Source organism: Mirounga angustirostris, unplaced genomic scaffold (assembly GCF_029215605.1).
Source record: "Mirounga angustirostris isolate CCGP_5_RB_7025 unplaced genomic scaffold, mMirAng1.0.hap1 SCAF_12, whole genome shotgun sequence".
Taxonomy (NCBI): domain Eukaryota; kingdom Metazoa; phylum Chordata; class Mammalia; order Carnivora; family Phocidae; genus Mirounga; species Mirounga angustirostris.
Window position 1 is genome coordinate 18,025,165 of NW_026991720.1, and position 19,551 is coordinate 18,044,715.

Genomic DNA, 19,551 nt, shown 5'->3' on the forward strand with positions numbered 1-19,551 from the left:
GCACAGAGTCCGCTTGAAGATTCTTTCCCTCTGCCCCTCCTCTCGCAAGCTCTGTCCTTCTAAGATAAATAAATCTCAAAAAAAAAAAAAAAATGAGGGGCATCTGAGTGGCTCAGTTGTTAAGCATCTGCCTTCGGCTCAGGTCATGATCCCAGGGTGCTTCCCTCAGCAGGAAGCCTGCTTCTCCCTCTCCCACTCCCCTGCTTGTGTTCCTGCTCTCGCTGTCTCTCTGTCAAATAAGTAAATAAAATCTTAAAAAAAAAATTATTAGATTTCTTATCAGAAACTTTGGAGGTCAGAAGATAGTGCACCAACATATTCAAAGTGCTTTAAAAAATGGCATTATTGTCCTTCAAAAATTAGGAAAAAATTAAGACATTCCCAGATGAACTCCCTCAGTTTTTGTTTGTGACCACTAGACACATCCTGTTGGAAATGTTCAAGGGAGTCCTGCAAGGTGAAATGAAAAGACACTGGACACTAACTTGAATCTGTAGAGAGAAATAAAGATCTCAAGGTAACAACACAGGCAATTATAAAAGCTAGTATATTTTTGTAACAATGGTTTTAAAGAGCACTTTTTGTTTTCCATATAATTTAAGAGACTAATACATTTAAAGAAAAAAAGCAGTTATTAATGCAGTTTCATCCTGTTGTGATCAGAGAAGATACTTTGTAAGACAGCTATCTTTTAAAATTTATTAAGACTTATTATTAAAATTATGTACCAACAAATTAGATAACCTAGATGAAAGAACAAATTCTTAGAAACAGAAAACCTAGCAGGACTATATTACAAAGAGATAGAAAATATGAACAGATGAGTAACTAGTAAGGAGACTGAATCAGTAAATCAAAAACCTCCCAACAACAAACCCTAGACCTGATGGCTTTCTGGGAGAATTCTACCAAACACTTAAAGAACTAATACCAGTCCTCAAACTTTTTAAAAAAAACCGAAGAGGAGGGAACCTGTTCTAATTCTATGAGGCCAGCATTATTCTACTACTAAAGCCAGAGAGACACTACCAAAAAATAATGCAAAAAAATCCTCAACAAAATACTAGCAAATTAAATTCAGTAGCATATTAAAAGGACTGTACACAATGACCAAAGAGGATTTATTCCTGGAATGCAAGGATGGCTCAACATACCAAGTTGATCAATGTAAAACACCACATCAACAGAATGAAGGAAAAAACGCCACATGATCATCTCAATTGATGCAGAAAAGGCATTTTACAAAATTCAACACCCTTTCACCATTAAAAAATCCCAACAAACAAGGCATACAAGGAAACTACAACACAAGAAAAGTCATGTACGAAAAATCAACAGCTAACATTATGTTCTTGGTGAAGGCTGAAAGCATTTCCTTTAAGATCAGGAACAAGGCAAGGATGTCTGTTTTTATCACTTCTATTCAACACAATACTGAAAGTTCTAGCCAGAGCAACTAAGCATGAAAACTGAATAAAAGTCACTGAAATGGGAAAATAAGAAAATGATCTCTGTAGATGACATGATCTTGTATTTTAAAAACCTTAAAGGTTCCACAAAAAACCTGTTTGAACTAATAAATCAGCAATGTAGTAGGATACAAAGTCAACACAAAAAAATCAATTGCATTTTTATACACAAAGAATAATTTATTCTACATTATTACATCAACAGATGGTGCTCAGAAAACTGGATATCCACTTGCAAAGGAATGAAATTGGACACTTACCTAACACCAAATACAAAAAATTAACTCAAAATATATTAAGGATCTAAATGTAAGACCTAAAAGGATAAAAGTCTTAGGAAAAAAACATAGGACAAAACTTGACAACACTGAATTTGTCAACGATTTTTTGGATAGGATATTGAAGGCCAACAGCCAATAAGGGACTAAGGTCTTTAGCCCAAAAGCCTCTGAAGAACTGAATTTTGTTAACAATTATGTAAGTGAGATTAAAAGTGGATCCTTCCTCAGGCCTTCAGATGAGACCATAGCCTGACCAATGCCTTCACAGCACTCTTTTGAGAGACCTTAGACAGAAGCATCCAGCAAAGCCACTCCTGAATCCCTGTCTCACAGAAATGGTGTGATAATAAGTATCTGAAAAGTTTTAAGCTGCTGCTTGGGGTAATTTGTTACTCAGCAACAGAAAACTAATACATCTGTCTTATTCCATTCAGCTGCTATAACAAAATACTGCAGAGTGGTTGGCTGAAAATAATGGAAATTTATTTCTCATAGTTCTTCAGGGAAAAGGTTGAGATCATTGTGGTAGTATGGTCAGGTGAGGGCTCTCTTTTGGGCTGCAGATGTCTTATTGTATCCTTATATTGTAGAAGGGGCTAGGGATCTCTCTGGAGCTCTAAGGTATGAATCCCCCTCAGAGGGCTCTGGCCTCATGACCTAATCACCTCCCAAAGGGCCCACCTTCTGGTTCCATCATATTGGGCATTATCATTTCAACATATGAATTTGGGGGAGATAGAAATATTCAGGCATAGCATTCTGTCCCTGGGCCCTCCAAATTCAAGTCCTTCTCTCATGAAAAATGCATTCATTCCATCCCATTCCATTCCAAGTTATGTGCTTCCAAAATACAGTGGTGGGATAGGCATAGGACAGACATTCCCAAAGGGAGAAACAGAAAAGAAGGATGGGGTGATGGATCCCAAATAATACAAGTTCTATCTTCCATAAAACAATAGAACACAAACACAATTCAGCCAAATTCTTTATAGTTAGGATTAAAATTTTCTCCATCAGCCAATAGCATGTTTGTTTCTGAGACTTCATGAAAATTACCTTTAATATTCATATTTTTACTGATGTTCTGTATGTGATTATTTGTGTATTCTTTAAGAAGATGGACACTTGCTCCCCCTTTTTCCTTTCTGAGCCCCTACCAGAATCACCTTTGGAAGTTCCTTCGTGGCAACATCAGCATTTTCTAACATGCACTTCAAAGCTCTGCCGGCCTCTACCCATTATCGAATTCCAAAGCGAGTCCCACATTTTTAGGTATTTGTTACAGCAGCACCCACATTTGGTACTAAGAGAGCAGTGTCTTAGTTTGTCTTAGTCACCTCTTAATACCATCACATTGAGTGTTAGGGTTTCAACATATGTATTTGGTGGGGGCATAAACGTTCAGTACCACCTGAACTCCCTACTTCTCCGATTCTAATTTCTCCTTAGGCACTTACCATTACCAGATACATCATATATTTTACTTATTTCTCATTTTTTATTTCCACCAACTAGAATATAAGTAATGAAAGAGGATTTTTGTCTCATTTTTTGTTCACTGCTCTATCGCCAACACATAGCTGAAGCTCAATATATAGTTGTTAAATAAAAGAATAAATGAATATTGAATTTGCAGTCAGGTGATGTATGTTAGACTACCAACTCTCATTAACAAGTGGTGTGGCTTTTGAGAAGTAAGCTGTCTGGATCTTTAAAGTAAGTGTGTTAAAAATCCTAAGGATAGAAAATTCTGTGATTTAAAGATATGTCACATAATCAGAAAGCAGCAGTTATTGCTATAATAACTACATAAGTGCAAGCATATTTTTGTGTGATTGTTAGTCACAGTAAGAAGAGTACCTATTTAGTATATCCATACCATAGGCAGAGATTCTCAATCATACCTGAGAAGTTAACTTGAGAAGATAAGTCTGAGACTCATTGGATTCTGAACTGTCGGAGCCTCGGCTACTACAAAAAATAACTTTGATATAATAATTATTACATTATTTTAATTATATTTATATTTTATTTACATTTACAGTGTTTAATTTATTAACAATCTATATTGTAAGTATAAAAATAATAATAACAATATTTTGGTGGCATTTTAAAATTTTAACTGTTGCTTTTATCCTATTATTGGAATGGTAAAAATGGTTCTAATTATAAGAAGAATGTTTACAAAGGTAAACATTACAAATAAATTTGTAAATATTACAAAGCGTAGATGTCATAGTTCTAGGCATCTCAGAGTATTAGAAGAACAATGACTGATATTGGAACACATCAAATAGAAACAAATCCATGAGTTCAAAATGATACTCCCCATCTGCAAACAAACTTATTAGTCACCTCTGGAGGTTGCAGGGGCACTAATGCAAGGTGTGAAAATTTATAAATAAAGGAAAAGAATCAAACATTTGTTCTGTCTTTCCTATAGGAAACCGTACAAAATTAGTACCTTCATTCTTCCAACATTCCCTTAGCGTTAAGTTTTGCATTTGTTATTCGCTAATTTAGAGTATGTATGTGGCATCTCTATAAATGTGTCAATTCTCTGTGGGTAATGTCAGCATCAAAAACAATTTGAGTATGTCTTTCATGTACAGGACATAATAGGTGTTCAATTAATATTACCTGAATAAATAACTGAAGTCTTAATGAAGTTGGGCCAAAGTAAAGTGCATGGAAAAACTTTTCCTCCACCTATAGTTGGGATTTTCAGTTGAGACTGAGAATTTTATATCCTCCTGTTACTATAAAGAGCACAGTAACACAGCACAAATTATGTTACATCCACCATCTTGACTTACCTAGACTCTAGATCCAGTGTCATTTCTTTCAGAGAAGTATCTGAATCCTCAAGGATTTTTTCCAAGTTTATATGTTTTTCCATTTCTTCTAATTCTTTCAAGCACTGGTAATACTAGGGGAAAATGATAAATTAATTACAAATTAACTCTATTTCCTAATTAAACTAAATATTTATAGACACCTGGAACAATAGGTAAGGGGACATCAAGTACTAGAAACCTCAAACACTGTTAGGATACTAAAAGAATAAAACCTGCCATAAGCCCTTAGTTAGGTTATATTATCTCATAAACTTGAGTTTGATACATTACCAAATGGATTTTTACATTTAATTTACATTTAATTTAATACATTAGCAAATGGACTTTGCTTACCTTGGTTCGGTCTGGATCACAATAATCCAAGAGAGAATCACAAAAATGGTATCCCACTGACTCCAAGTCTTGTGTGTTGAAATGAGTGCCCCGTTTATTACCTAAAACGTCAAGAAGTTTATCCACCATTGAGGATGAGTTAATCATTCATCCTTAATAGGTAGGCCTAAATTGTAAAACAGAGTATAAATAAACAAAATATCTGATATGATTCTATAGCTGTCCTTTGGATTTTCTTCTCTGGGGCAGGTCATCTAACAGCTCACTGCTTACCCTCCTTCCCTCTCCACCGCTGGATCAAAGCTGACTTAACACGTATTAGTCTATGTTGTAAGGCAGAAGAAAATTTAATAAGAAATTATGGAATATTTGGTTACCAGTTACAAACACACTCATAATCACTTAGTGAAAAACTTGGGTAAATATTTTAATGTTTTCATCATCATAGATAGTGTTATATCAGTTTCAAGGTGCTTTAAAAAACAGAAATTATACGTGTGGATTTCTAGCACTTTCCTTTGAGTCAATAAATTTTCTAAAAATGTAACAATTTTCTTAATATGGAGTATTCCAAGGGTAAACTAGATGTGACTACAAGATTTCTTAAATGGAACTAGAGAGCACACTTTTATTTTTAGTTAAAGGAACCGAGTGCTTCCATTAAAATATAAATTGACCCCCTTAAAGAACCCCCAGCAAACCCAGTCTACTTTGACTTGCAAATAGCAAATCCACCAAAAACATTTCTATCATGATATTTTAAGTATGAGCATTGCTTTTTCTTGAAATCACAAGTCATCTGTAAGGACTCCTTAAAAACAAAATGAAAACAAGCAATTAAAGATTAGTTCATGAAATAACCAGTTAGGTATTCTATCTATATGCTAACACTTTGTTTTCTAAACAAAGGGAAATAATGAGATGGAGATACAGAGTGGTAGTTTGTTCATCCTCTATACAGAAGCGATTGGACACCAGCATGTATCTAAGTGGGAAGGAAGTGCCCACTATCAAATTGTCCACATAATTAATCTCACACTAAAAATATTTCTTTGGTTTAAAGCTCTGAGAGCCATGAATGAGAACACTTGGTCTTACCCAGGGTAGATCCACAAAAAGTAGCCTCCATAGTAAAACTGTTTCTGATTCCCATTTTCCACATTACTACCCTTCCTGTTCCCTCTTTGCTCTTCTGAACATTAAACTTGCAAGCTGAGAATGAAAACTAAAAAGAAGCAAATAAAAATGAGAAAATGTGTTTTTCTGAGTACAATGTCTTTCTTAGGAAGTAGCGTTGAAAATGAGAAAGTAGTGCAAATGCAGTAATTCTCTCTAAAGCTTCAGGGGCTGCTTTTATTTCCAAACCAGTGGAAATAACTCATTTTAAGGATGACATATTTTCATTTCTCAGAAGTACAGATTTGAGAACACTGGCAATAAATTTTACTTTTTATATATAACATGTATTCTTGATTCTGTTGGGATAAGCTCTTATACTTTAAAAAATTTAAACATGTTTAAGAATAAAATTAATGTAGATGTTTTGAATAAAATAAGGATGCTTTACTTTTACAAGCTCAATCATTGGAAAGCTGTCCTGAAAGATTGTTATAATGTCAGTCTCTCTAAAAAGTTTTTGCTATTTTTTTATTTACAATAAAATTAACTTGTGTTCCATCCTGTGAGTTTGACACATGTATAGATTTGTGTAGCCACTACCACATCAGGATGTAGAACAGTTCCATCACCTCTAAAAAACTCCCTTGTGTTATTCCTTTGCAATCACAATTATTTATTTTGAAGCTACAGTAAATGGTAATAGTTTTCAGTTTTGGTTTGCAATTGTTCAGTGTGATGATACAGAAATCTAGTTCATTTCTGAGGGGGGACCTTGTCATATAGGACATTGCTAAACTCATTAGTTTTAGGAGGGTTTTTTGGTGCATTGCTTTGGATTTTCTATGAAGACAATCATGTCATCTTTATTCCAAAAGTGTCTGCCTTTTCTTTCTTTCTCTTGCCTTCCAGCACTTAGAACCTCCAGCATAAGGCTGAATTGAAGAGGTAAGGGTGGTTATCCTGGCCTTGTTCCTGCCCTTATAAGGAAAACAGTCTTTTATCATTAGCTATGGTGGTAAGATAAGGTGCATTTTTTCCTTCACATTTCAAATTACTGGTCACTAAACATTCCACGTAGTTGCTTTTTTGTGGTCGACTGAATAAGGCAGTCAAAAGAACTAAATAAAAAAGCAGTTTACTGAATAAGGTGATCTATTCTGCAGTCTCACGCGGGCAACATGTAATAAAGGAAAAGTTAAAAATCTTAAATGGTCTTACTTTGTCTGGACAATTTTTGCTCAGCATAAGTGGGAAGATTCGTTGCTGTAGGTATAATGCTTTACATCTATCACTACCATCACAACCATACATGAAGATGTTCTCTTTTCTACTGTGGCCATGAAGGTCACAATATAAAATAACCTCTCGTTTCTCCATCAATCTACCGAGAAAAAAAAAGAAGTTACTAATAAACGAGTTACCAAATTTTACCTCTGCATTTTTCTATGGATTTACAAGTCTAATATCCAAATAAATAGAATTTCTTATATCCTCACTTTCAACTTCTTTCTCTTATCCATACCACATATTAACAATTTTAAGACATCTACAATAATTTCCTATTAGCTATATGTAAAATACGAATGCTTACCTTCCATTATAAGGACAAAATTTACCTTACTCACAAGACTCTCCAATAGGATCCTCTGCTTTATTATTCTGGTTTTCCATCGTATAAAGAGAACAGCTCGCTCCTACTTTGCCCATTAGCTTTCACAGAGATTCTTCCTGACTAGAATACCTTCTTTCTTCATTTCCGTAAGTGCAAATACTGCCCCTTGTCCCTCAAGGCTGACTTCATGTCTCACTTCCTAACCAGTCAAGACCACAGATTTTTTTTTTTGAATTCCTATAGCACATAATATTGGTGCCATTTGCTTGACATTTGCCTTGGAAAGTTTTCATATTTTTGATATTTAATCTCGTTAAGGGTAAGAACTGCTTCAAATCAGCTAGAACAGTGCTATGCACGAGAGTACCCAAATATTTGTTAAAAATTGAGTACCTGACAACCTGGTGCTGAAGCCAATTATTATACAACCCTTGATTAAAGTGGTAAATATTATTTTGAGAAAAATTGTACCAAAGTTTGAATTTTTTTTCTGGTAAATTTCTAATAAGGAAATTATTACACATTTCTTAGGAGCACAACCCTTAGCTTGTATAACTTAGGCACTCAGTGAATATTTAAGCAATAAAAAATAAGCCGCCAGGGACGCTTGGGTGCCTCAGTGAGTTAAGCGTCTGCCTTCAGCTCAGGTCACGATCCCAGCATCCTAGGATCGAGTCCCACATTGGGCTCATTGCTCAGCGGGGAGACTGCTTCTCCCTCTGCTTGCCGTTCTGACAAATAAATAAATAAAATCTTAAAAAAAAAAAAAGCCCCGGGGCGCCTGGGTGGCTCAGTCGTTAAGCGTCTGCCTTCGGCTCAGGTCATGATCCCAGGGTCCTGGGATCGAGCCCCGCATCGGGCTCCCTGCTCCATGGGAAGCCTGCCTCTCCCTCTCCCACTCCCCCTGCTTGTGTTCCTTCTCTTGCTTTGTCTGTGTCAAATAAATAAATAATATCTTTAAAAAAAAAAATAAGCCCCCCCAAACTGATTGATGAAAATAACTAATGGAGAGGCTTTAAAAAGGTAAAAAAAAAAAAAAGTGGTATTAAAGTGGTAAGATGACAGGCATTTTTTGCTTTTTTTCATATTTCTAAACTTCATGCATTATATTACTTAAATAACCAATATCACATACACTATTTGTTATACCTGGAAGGATAAATACCAAAATGTTAGCAATGATATTTTTAGTAATATGATATGTATTACTTTTATAACAAAAATATTAAAACCTAAAATCAAAATATTCAAAGCATAGCTTCTATTAGGAATAATACTTCTTTAAACTAGACTGTAAAGCACTAATACTACTTCTTTAAACTATAGAGAAATCCCACAGTGAGGTCTGTTACATGTATTAATTGATTGCCCTTTTCTCATTTGGTGCCCAATAAATTCTAATTGATAATATAAGACTGCCATAAAGCCACTAAATGATCATTACAAGTTTTTAGAAAACTAAGTGGATTATAAAGCAAGATTATCAAGTTAGGGCTTTAAATATGAAATATGCTGAACATTTTTTGGCCAACATTTCCCCAGTTTTAATGATCTTTCAGTTTCTTACAGGTAAATCAAAATAAACTCAGTAATTCCCAAAGATATCTCATTACTTCCAAAGGGTCTAATTTTACATGAATTTAAATCACTTGAGAAATGGCTTGGGTCTTTTTTCTTACCCACAGGCTAAGATATTCTACGTATCTTATACTAAGCATCCTATGCTAAAATCTACTCTTTCTTATTCTCATATTCTTTAAATATGCTAAATCTTAGATATACTTACAGCTGCTTGCCTTCCCACACATATGTGACTTCTTATTCTACTTACCTAACTATGATTAATTGCATTAAGGTAGTTTTCTCTCTTGGAAGTCTTTCTGAAACTAACTGATTGGATTCCTGCCTTAACCTTCTTACAAGGCAATCTGAGAAGAATGGAGACATTTAAAGTATTTTCCGTAGAGACAAGCCAAAGGGCCTTGGCCTATAATCCATCTTGTGTTGGAGCAGGGACCCTTAAAGTCAAAGAGCACTAAGTAGATATTATATTCTAATCAGCTTCCTTTCTTATATATATATATATTTTACATTTTGGAATAATTTTAGTTTACACAAAATTTGCAAAAATAGAATGCTTCCATAGACCCCTCACCCAGTTTCCCCTAATGTGAACATCTTACATAACCACGGTACAGTGTCAAAAATGAAGAAACCAACATTGGTACACCACTAGTAACTAAACTCCCAACCTTATTTGGATTTCACTTGTTTTGCCACTAATGTCTTTTCTGTCCCAGAATCCAATCCAGGATACCACATTGCACTTCACTCTCTTTTGCTTGTTTGCCATCCCCAGAAAAATAAGGAAGTCATGGTTTTTTAAAAATCTTTTATCACTTAACATTTCTCAGGTAACTACAGGGAATCCTGGAGTCCACATCTTTGAAGGGTATGAAAACAAAGAATTTTCAGTCCTTTTTGAGGGGATTTGCACTTCACTCCCTCTGTGCCTAAGCAGATAAAAGAATTAACGTGGAAGTGAAAGTGGAGACTGAACTGAGATGGTCGGGGCCATGTGTCTTGGTGCTTCTGAAGCCTGTCAGCTCCTCCGAGGGGCTGGAGGTATCCTTGAGGGCCTCAGCCCTGAAACAGGGTCCTTGTACTTGCACTAGGGGCCCTGGTAACAAAGTGGGATCAGGACATAGACACTCTCTACAACAGTACTTATTGTTATAAATATTTGAATAATCCTAAAGAGTTTACAAAGAGTTTTTACATCTATATCTGATTCATCAACAACTTTTTTTTTCTTTTTATATCTGAGCTAATACTGAATACATTTAGAGCTTTCAATGCCCATATTTTATTCTGGACACTTTATTAATAATATTCTCATTTAATCCTCCTGCCTATGAGTTTAGTATTATTATTACCATTTTATAGATGAGAAAACTGAGGTTTAGATTTGTTTTTAAATTGCTCAAGGTCACACAGTTAGTAAATGATATAGCAGGATTCCAATCTGATATTTTAACTCCACTCCACACTCTTAGCCAAAAAGGTTAAGGGGCTTTGGACTTGGAATGGGGTTCTGTGACTCTAAATTTTTTTGCTCAAGCACATGCCAATTTCTGATTGTTGTCACCTGAATCTATTAAAGAATTCACCCATTCAACAAACATTTAAATATTATGTGCATTTACTGACCTGGATTCTTTGGAAAATTTAAAGCTTTTCAATTTTTTTCAGGGGGGAAATAAGACTATAATTCATCAAAGTTTTATTTTAATATTTTAATAACTATGTATCCTGATAGTCAAAAGACTTATCATAATAAAGAGTACACTTATCATGATGAGCACTGAGTAATGTACGGAATTGTTGAATCCCTATATTGTACACCTGAAACTAATATAACATTATATGTTAACCATACTGGAATTAAAATTAAAAACTGAATAAAAAAAGGCTCATCATAGAGCAATGTATGATTAACATAGTGCCAGGAGGCCCTGTGAGATAGAATTTTCACATATAAGAGATTCAAGCATCCCAAACTAAACATCAGTGTTACCTTTAGCTTTAGCAAGAAACCAGATTTGGGATAAGCAAATTTAACTATTAGTTTCACAAAGCCATTAAAATGTTCTAGAAATTTATTCATTATTTAAGAAAAGGCTAGTGAATCCAGTGGCATAATGCCAGAAAGAAGAGTGGAAAAAATGGGGAAAAAATTAAGTAGCTATAGTTAAACTATCAGTTAAGCTATCTTAAAAGCTAGAGTAAAACGAATGGGATGGTGGGAGCAAAAATCTCACTACCAAGTTTACTAAATAAGCAGAGAGGTAATTTGAGGCTTATTTTACCTACGGATCATGTTCCGGGTATACCAAACAGAAGGAAATGATTCCTTCAGGAGAGATGTATAATTACGGTTTAAATCTCGTCCAGCTAAGGAACAACGATAATTTCCCACAATCACACCATCTGGATTCAGCATGGGTACCACCTTGAAGATGAAAGTGTCCCGAAGCAACTGCGCATCACTTGAGTCTCCTAAAATATAATCTAGGAAGCCTTTCATGATCCAAGAGCTGTTGGTTTCTCCTGGATGTACCCTTGCAGTCAAAATCACAGCCTTTCGTTTTCTTGAGTCAGTGCTCTTGAAGGGAGTAGTGATTGTTAAAACATACACCATGTTCCTAGCAATCGTGTGGCACAAGACACGTATTTTACAAAACTTTGACCGTACTGAGTCATGATTGATAGTAGAAAGATATTCTTGCAGGTTGGTGTAAGTATATGGATAGCAGTGAGCAAAGTAGCAGGTATCTTTGTTGTGTGGAAATTGAAATGTCCATGTAAGAGAGAAATAATGGCGCCCCTCTTGTCCCTGGTTGTTTCTGTAATACTTGATTTGATCTCCTATTCTCTGCCAGCCAATATTATGAGCCTTGGCTTCTTTTTCAGAATAAAAGAGTGGGCGCATACCCCGATTGTAAAGACTAGCAGGCTTAGTGAAATTGATTATAGTGAATCTGTAGACTATTCCTGCTTGGGTATTAGTGACTTGGAAATAGTACCACTGGGTGTGTTTATTTGTGAAGAGGTCAGGGCGCACGGTCAACTGGTATTCATATTCTGCCCTAATACACAGAAGGAAAGAAAAACACATAAAATGTAAAAATGACATTCAAGTTCAAATTAAATAAGGAAAATTATTTTACTTTTACCTATTCACAGAAAGCCTTTTTTCCTGAAGCTGTTTATTTAGGCAGCATCCAATAGCAAGCAATTGTAAAAGATCAAAGTTTTGAAACTTTCTCTTTTATTGGATCTGAAACTGCTTCTATGCTAATTCTCTAAAGCCTTTTTATTTTTTTGTAATTCAAGAGAGCACATTAAAATGGGCATTTGATAAAAAATTCTATATTTCAACCCAATTATGTTTCCTATAGAAGAAATGATTAAAGAGCTCCTAAAACTGAAATCAAGTCCGATGTTCCTTTTTTTACTTCAGATATATATTCCTGCTTTCTGTTAGATTCAAACTCTAGGGATCTGAAATACTATCACTTAGAAAGGTTTAAAACATATAAATTAATAAAACCACATACATGGAAAAATTTGAAACTCTTTGAGGACTGTATTTGAGAACTATTTGCATTCCCCATACTTAGTCACTGAGGATACTTAAAGGTAAAAATAATTTTATTTATTTTTTTTAAGATTTTATTTATTTATTTGACAGAGAGAGACACAGCGAGAGAGGGAACACAAGCAGGGGGAGTGGGAGAGGGAGAAGCAGGCTCCCCGCAGAGCAGGGAGCCCGATGCGGGACTCGATCCCAGGACCCTGGGATCATGACCTGAGCTGAAGGCTTAACCAACTGAGCCACCCAGGCACCCCAAAATAATTTTATTGGTACGTTTGTTTTATACACATATACACACACAATCTTACTGGGTTAATTGTGACTTTTTCTTTACCAAGTAACCTTCTATTCCATCAGCACTATGTACTTCCTTTGTGTGTATGTGTGTGTTAACAAAAGTGGCCTATGAATAGGTGAAACGAATAATGCAAAACCATAGCTGTTGCATCTAGGTGATGGGTATGTGATGGTTAATGGAGAACTGTATTATTCTCCATACTTGAATTTTTTTATAGTAAAAATTTTTTAAAGAATGCCCTTGGATAGCATGCATGTTCCCAAACATGTTTTACAGAACATTCATCCCAAGTATTATTCCATTAAAAAGTTTGAGAAGCAGTGTGCGTCTCTATGACAATTCATATTGGCATATTAAAAATGCACAGTACCGGGGCGCCTGGGTGGCTCAGTCGTTAAGCGACTGCCTTCGGCTCAGGTCATGATTCCGGGGTCCTGGGATCGAGCCCCGCATCGGGCTCCCTGCTCAGTAGGAAGCCTGCTTCTCCCTCTCCCACTCCCCCTGCTTGTGTTTCCTCTCTCGCTATGTCTCTCTCTGTCAAATAAATAGATAAAATCTTAAAAAAAAATGTACAGTACAGAAACCTGTTTGACTTAAGTTCAGAGTATTTGAATCCAGAATGTGAACCTTTCATACCCCCTTCATAATCATCTCTAATTGGCATCATACCTCAAGGAATTGCAGTTCATTTACAAATACTAAAACTTCAATGTACCCAATACCAAAAATAATAAATAGCTGAAGGTCTAGCTCCTCAAATAAAAATAATTAAAACCTACACTTTGACTACCTTCTGTAGATTTCCACTCTCAAACCTTGCTTCGAACGTCAAAGTATTGTCATAGTTATCCACAGGTTGCTTCAGAGGTGTTCGGTTGCCCCCTACTCGGGAATACACAAAACAGGGCTCCTTGTAAGCTGATGACAGAAGAAGACCATACTATCAAACCATGTCCAGAGTACACGGATTATCCTGCATAAAGTGTGGAGCCACAGTATAACTGAAGTGTCACTAAGGATTTTAAATTTTTAAGTAATGTGACACACAGATTTGTTGAAATAGAAAGTCTAAGAGTGTTCAGACTAGAAAAGCAATGCCCAAAATAAATTCATGTATTTCTCACATTAAAAATATTTATTCTGCTTCTGATTATTATGGAGTAATTGGTCCTGAATTTGCCCTTTCACTATAAGTAACTATAAAGCTGGACCAAAGAAAATGAGCTGTTTTCACACATCTGGATAACATATAGACTAGGACTATACAGAATGTTTGAAAAAAAAAAAATCATGAAGTAAGTCCATGTCTAACCTTGGCTTTCCTCCTGGCAATACTGTCTGACTACATCTTAAGAAGGTGGCACTTAAGAATAGTAGTAGGGCAGTCTTACTGAGCTGAGGAGGCCAGACTGTTGCTTGTGGCTGCTGAAATTATGAGGCAGGACACCAGAGAGAAGAAAGCTACATAGGGCTGAAGGTTTGGCTACAGAAGTACAGAATAAGACTCAGTAAGATAAGAGAGTATTAACTGTGGGGCTGAGATATCAGATATGCCATTCTAGAATATATTGTAATTCTAAACTATCCAGAATGGAAAGACTTCTTTGAGTATCTCAGGCATTCAATCATGACTCCAGAAAGGCTGCATTTTAGGTGTAAGTACCACATCCAAGGGCAAAGACGATGACCTAGGACTAAATGACTAAGACAAAATGAAAACAGATCTGCCCTTATTAAAAAAATATATAAAACCAGGGTGCCTGGGTGGCTCAGTTGGTTAAGCATCTGCCTTTGGCTCAGGTCATGATCTCAGGGCCCTGGGATTGACCTCCAGATCAGGCTTCCCACTCGTGGGGGGCTGCTTCTCCCTCTCCCTCTGCTGCTCCCCCTGTTTGTGTTCTCTCTAATAAATAAATAAAATAAAAAAATAAAACCAAAGCTGAAAGAAGCAAAGTGATCTGCCAGCAATTTAACTGCCTACCAGAACAAAATTCAGCATAATTTTTGAAAAGAACGTAATACAGACTCCTACGACATATCTTTTACAATGTCCTGCATATTAGGAAAAAATTATGAAGCATGAAGAAAATCAGGAAAAATGTGATCCATGGTCTCACACACACACACACACACACACACATTCAACAAACCCCAAGATAACCCAGATGTTGGGATTAACAGAGGACTTTAAACACACACACACACAGAATTGAATTGAATATATGTATTTAAAGACTTAAGGGAAAAGATAGATAATGAATAAGCAGATAAAGTAATCTCAAAAAACCCCCAAACTACAAAAAAGAACCAAATGAAAATTCTAGAAATACAACAGATATTGGCGAGGATGCAGAGAAAGGGGAACCCTCTTACACTGTTGGTGGGAATGCAAGCTGGCGCAGCCACTTTGGAAAACAGTATGGAGGTTCCTCAAAAAGTTGAAAATGGAGCTACTCTATGACCCAGCAATTGCACTACTAGTATTTACCCCAAAGACACAAATGTAGTGATCCGATGGGGCACCTACAGCCCAATGTTTATAGCAGCAATGTCTACAACAGCCAAATTATGGAAAAAGCCCAAATGTCCATCGACAGATGAATGGATAAAGAAGATGTGGTATATATATATATATATAATGGAATAGTACTCAGTCATCAAAAAAATGAAATCTTGCCATTTTCAATGACATTGATGGAACTAGAGGGGATTATGCTAAGTGAAATAAGTCAATTAGAGAAAGACAATTATCATATGATCTCACTAATATACAGAATTTAAGAAACAAAACAAAGGCTCATAGGGGAAGAGAGGAAAGAATGAAACAAGATGAAACCAGAGAGGGAGACAAACCATAAGAGACTGTCAATAATAGGAAACAAACCGAGGGTTGCTGGAGTGGAGGAGGTTGTGGGGATGGGGTAACAAGGTGATAGACATTAAGGAGGGCACGTGATATAATGAGCACTGGGTAGTATATCAGACTGATAAATACTGACCTCTACCTTTGAAGCCAGTAACAATTATATGTGAATTAACTGAATTTAAATTAAAAATAAATTTAAAAAATAAAATATATAGAATAAAAAAAAAAGAAAGATAAAGATAATGAATAAAAGCAGCCAGAGAAAGCAAACACATCACAAACAGGAGAACCATGATAGGAATTACTAATGACTTCTCATTAGGAACAACAGAGGTCAGAGGCCAATGGGATGACATCTTTAAAGGACTAAAAGATAATATGTAAAGTGTTTCAGTGTTTAGATCCATGCCTGACACATAGTAAGCACTGAATAAATTTTAGTTGTTGTTATTTAAAAAAAAGAAAAATTCTAGAAATAAAAAATACAATAATTGAAATTAAAGATTAGATGGGTTTAAGAAAAATTGAATATTGCAAAAGAAAGACTCAGTGAACTTAAAAACAAATAAATACAATTAATCCAAACTCAAGGAGAAGGAAAAAAAACAAAGATCCACTGACATGTGGAACATAGCTAGAAATCCAGCATATGTGTAATTGGAATTCCAAAGGACAGAAGAGAATGAATAATATAGAAAAAATATGTGGCTGAAAATAATATAGAAATAATATGGCTGAAAAGTTCTCAAATTTGGGGGAAAAAAACCCAACTCTATTAACCTATGGACCCAAGAAGTTAGCAAACATCAAGCAGGATAAATATAAAGGTACCCAAATCTAGGCAGATCATAGTCAAATTGCTAAAAACATCCAGAGAGAAAAAGACACATCACACATATAGGGAACAATGATAAAAATTACGGTTGTCTTTTTATTAAAGACAATAGATGTCACAAGACAATGGCACAACATCTTTAAAGAAAAAAGTCTTGAGGGGCCCCTGTGTGGCTCAGTCAGTTAAGTGTCTGACTCTTGGTTTCGGCTCGGGTCATGGTCTCAGGGTCCTGAGGTTGAGCCCTGCGTTGGGCCCCCCTCTCAGCAGGCAGTCTGCTTCCCCTCTCTCTGTCCGTCCACCCCTCCCCCAACTTGTGCATACACACTCTCTTTCTTTCTAAAATAAATAAGTAAATCTTTAAAAAAAAATCTTTAGAAGAAAAAAATATGACCCCAGAATTCTTTCCCCCCAGTTATTTAGGGACTTCCCTCTCCTACAGCTACAGATCTGGAAACCATTTTGTCTTCTTACTCTTTCAGGACTAGAAGAAACAATGATTTTGCTCTGTTGACAGTCCTAGGTTGCTTTACCACCCCTTGTTAGTCTCCCTTAATTCTATCCACACTTTGGTAAGTGATACTTTCATTAAACTTTCTTAAATTACTCCAAGTATGCCATCCAGTTCCTGACAAGACCCTGACTGACTCACCTTAACTATTTTAATATTTTATCAGATCTTATTTAAGTTGTGTGTGGAACTCTAAGGCAGGTTAGCCGTGCAAATATTTGAAATTAAATTTAAAAAAATCAGAGATGCTTGTCTTTACCTTTGTTGTTAAAAATATGTGAGTATATGATTTCTACAATTGTTTGCTGTATAGGAAACAATCCTTGTAAATTTTTGTTTTGCCAGCCCTTTAATTGTGCAGGAGTCCCATACTTCCTTACAATGGTGCTTTAGGAGCAACGCAGTTGAGGATATAGGCTGAGACATCTATGTTTGATTATTTGCATTCTATCATAAAGCAGATAAGAGATTTTGCATTACTAGAGTTCTCAAAGTACAAATATTGATCCTGCCTGTTAAGAACACTTTCCTGAGATACCATCTTAGATGTTACTTACAGTGTGGGGTATTTCCCCCTTTGAAAGATGCAATCTCAAGAAAGTATCAAACTGGCATGAAATAAAAAGAAAATCATCTGAAAGATTTCATGAATGTGACCTATGAATAGAAAGGCAATAATAGTCGTACAACACTCCACTGGATTTATCTTTGAAAACTGATGTGAAGCATAATTCCTTCTAAATATAACTCTCCATTGTAGTGGGCAATACATTTTATTTTAAAGTAACTTTGTATAAACTGCAGTACACCTTCAAGAATATAATTAGCACTAAATACACATTTGAATCAGTCTGTAACCAAACATCTTGATGGAGACAGGGACTTCCTGGTAATGTGCAGTTTCCATTATAAACAGCAAAACAAATGTAATTAAGGGATGAATCTAGGTACCAAATTATATTTTATAGCAATGTGTCTCATTATGTACTCACCATCTTCAGCTAGATAAACTACAGTATCTTCCTTGGAGTTTGGATAAAGGGGTTCCATCTCTAGGCCTGTTGGGGTGTACAATGGCTCAGGATAAGAAGGAGTCCAATCTGGAAAGAAAAAAGAGAAAACTTTATTTGAATACTACTTCAAAATAAAACGTGAAATTTTTATTGTATATTTTCAAGTCATTCATTGGTATATCTAGGCTAAAATTTAGTGTTTTATGCAGGGCTTAACTATCCAATAAGCTAGCTATGGATTGTTCTGTGGTGGCTGGACAGGGTTTAAGAGAAAGCAGAAGTACGCAAAGACTTTTGAGACCTAGGTCAACACTGACATGCTATTGCTTATGCCACACTTGGTTTTGCTAAAGCAAGTCACAGGCCATCCTATTTCCAGGGGTGGGGAAAAGAGGACACCTCTTGATAGAAGGGAATGGAAGATGACATTACAAAGGGTGAAGATACATGGATGAAGGATTGTGGCTATTTTTTAAATTTAGTAAAATTTACTTATTATATATAATGCAATGTACAGATCTGAATTGTATGTTCAACGAGTTCTAACAAATACATAGATGTATATTTTCTTTTATTAAAGAGAAAAATTGCTGAACCTTTTCTCAGAGTGGTTGTACAATTTTACACTCATACCAACAATGCATTAAGAGTTCCAGTTGTGGACTCTGAGAAACAAACAGAGGGGTATTTTTGAGGGGGGAGAATGGGTTAGCCCAGTGATGGGTACTAAGGAGGGCATGTTCTGCATGGAGCACTGGGTGTTATATGCAAACAATGAATCATGGAACACTACATCAAAAACTAATGACACTCTGTGTGGTGACATAAAAAAAATAAGTAAAAAGCAAGCTAATAGAATAAGAGTTCCAGTTGTTCTACATTCTAAAATTTTTTTAAATTTTGCCATTCTAGTGTAAAGTGGTATCTCACTGTGATTTTCATTTTCCTTTCCCATGTTTAACACTTTTGCACATTTATTAGCCATTACATGTCTTCCTTTGAGCAATGTCTGTTCAACTCTTTTGCCCATTTTTAATTAGTTTTTATTATTGGTTTGTAGGAATTCTTCCTATAGTTTGCATACAAATTCTTTGTCAGATATGTGCTGGGAATATTAGACTGTGGCTTGCCTTTTCATTTTGTTAATTGTATCTTTTGGTGAGAAATTTAAAATTTTGATGAAGTCAAACTTATTTTCATT

General features: G+C 35.5%; 1 protein-coding gene across 6 annotated transcripts in view; it reads right to left on the reverse strand.

Annotated features, from left to right (window-relative positions):
• The window catches only part of AGBL3 (AGBL carboxypeptidase 3), a 59,775-nt gene that overhangs the window by 29,492 nt on the left and 10,732 nt on the right, over positions 1-19,551 (reverse strand). The window contains exons 5-12 of one of the 6 annotated variants that reach the window (XM_064574923.1): positions 18,330-18,437; positions 13,908-14,046; positions 11,542-12,321; positions 7,279-7,441; positions 6,040-6,166; positions 4,942-5,042; positions 4,567-4,679; positions 3,655-3,721 (exon numbers count right to left, since the gene is read on the reverse strand). In XM_064574923.1, coding sequence (XP_064430993.1) covers positions 3,655-3,721; positions 4,567-4,679; positions 4,942-5,042; positions 6,040-6,166; positions 7,279-7,441; positions 11,542-12,321; positions 13,908-14,046; positions 18,330-18,437 — 1,598 coding nt within the window. Of the gene's footprint in view, positions 1-3,654; positions 3,722-4,566; positions 4,680-4,941; positions 5,043-6,039; positions 6,167-7,278; positions 7,442-11,541; positions 12,322-13,907; positions 14,047-18,329; positions 18,438-19,551 lie in introns of those variants that run through there. The other 5 variants (XM_064574924.1, XM_054505188.2, XM_064574925.1 and 2 more) reach the window with 5 other exon arrangements.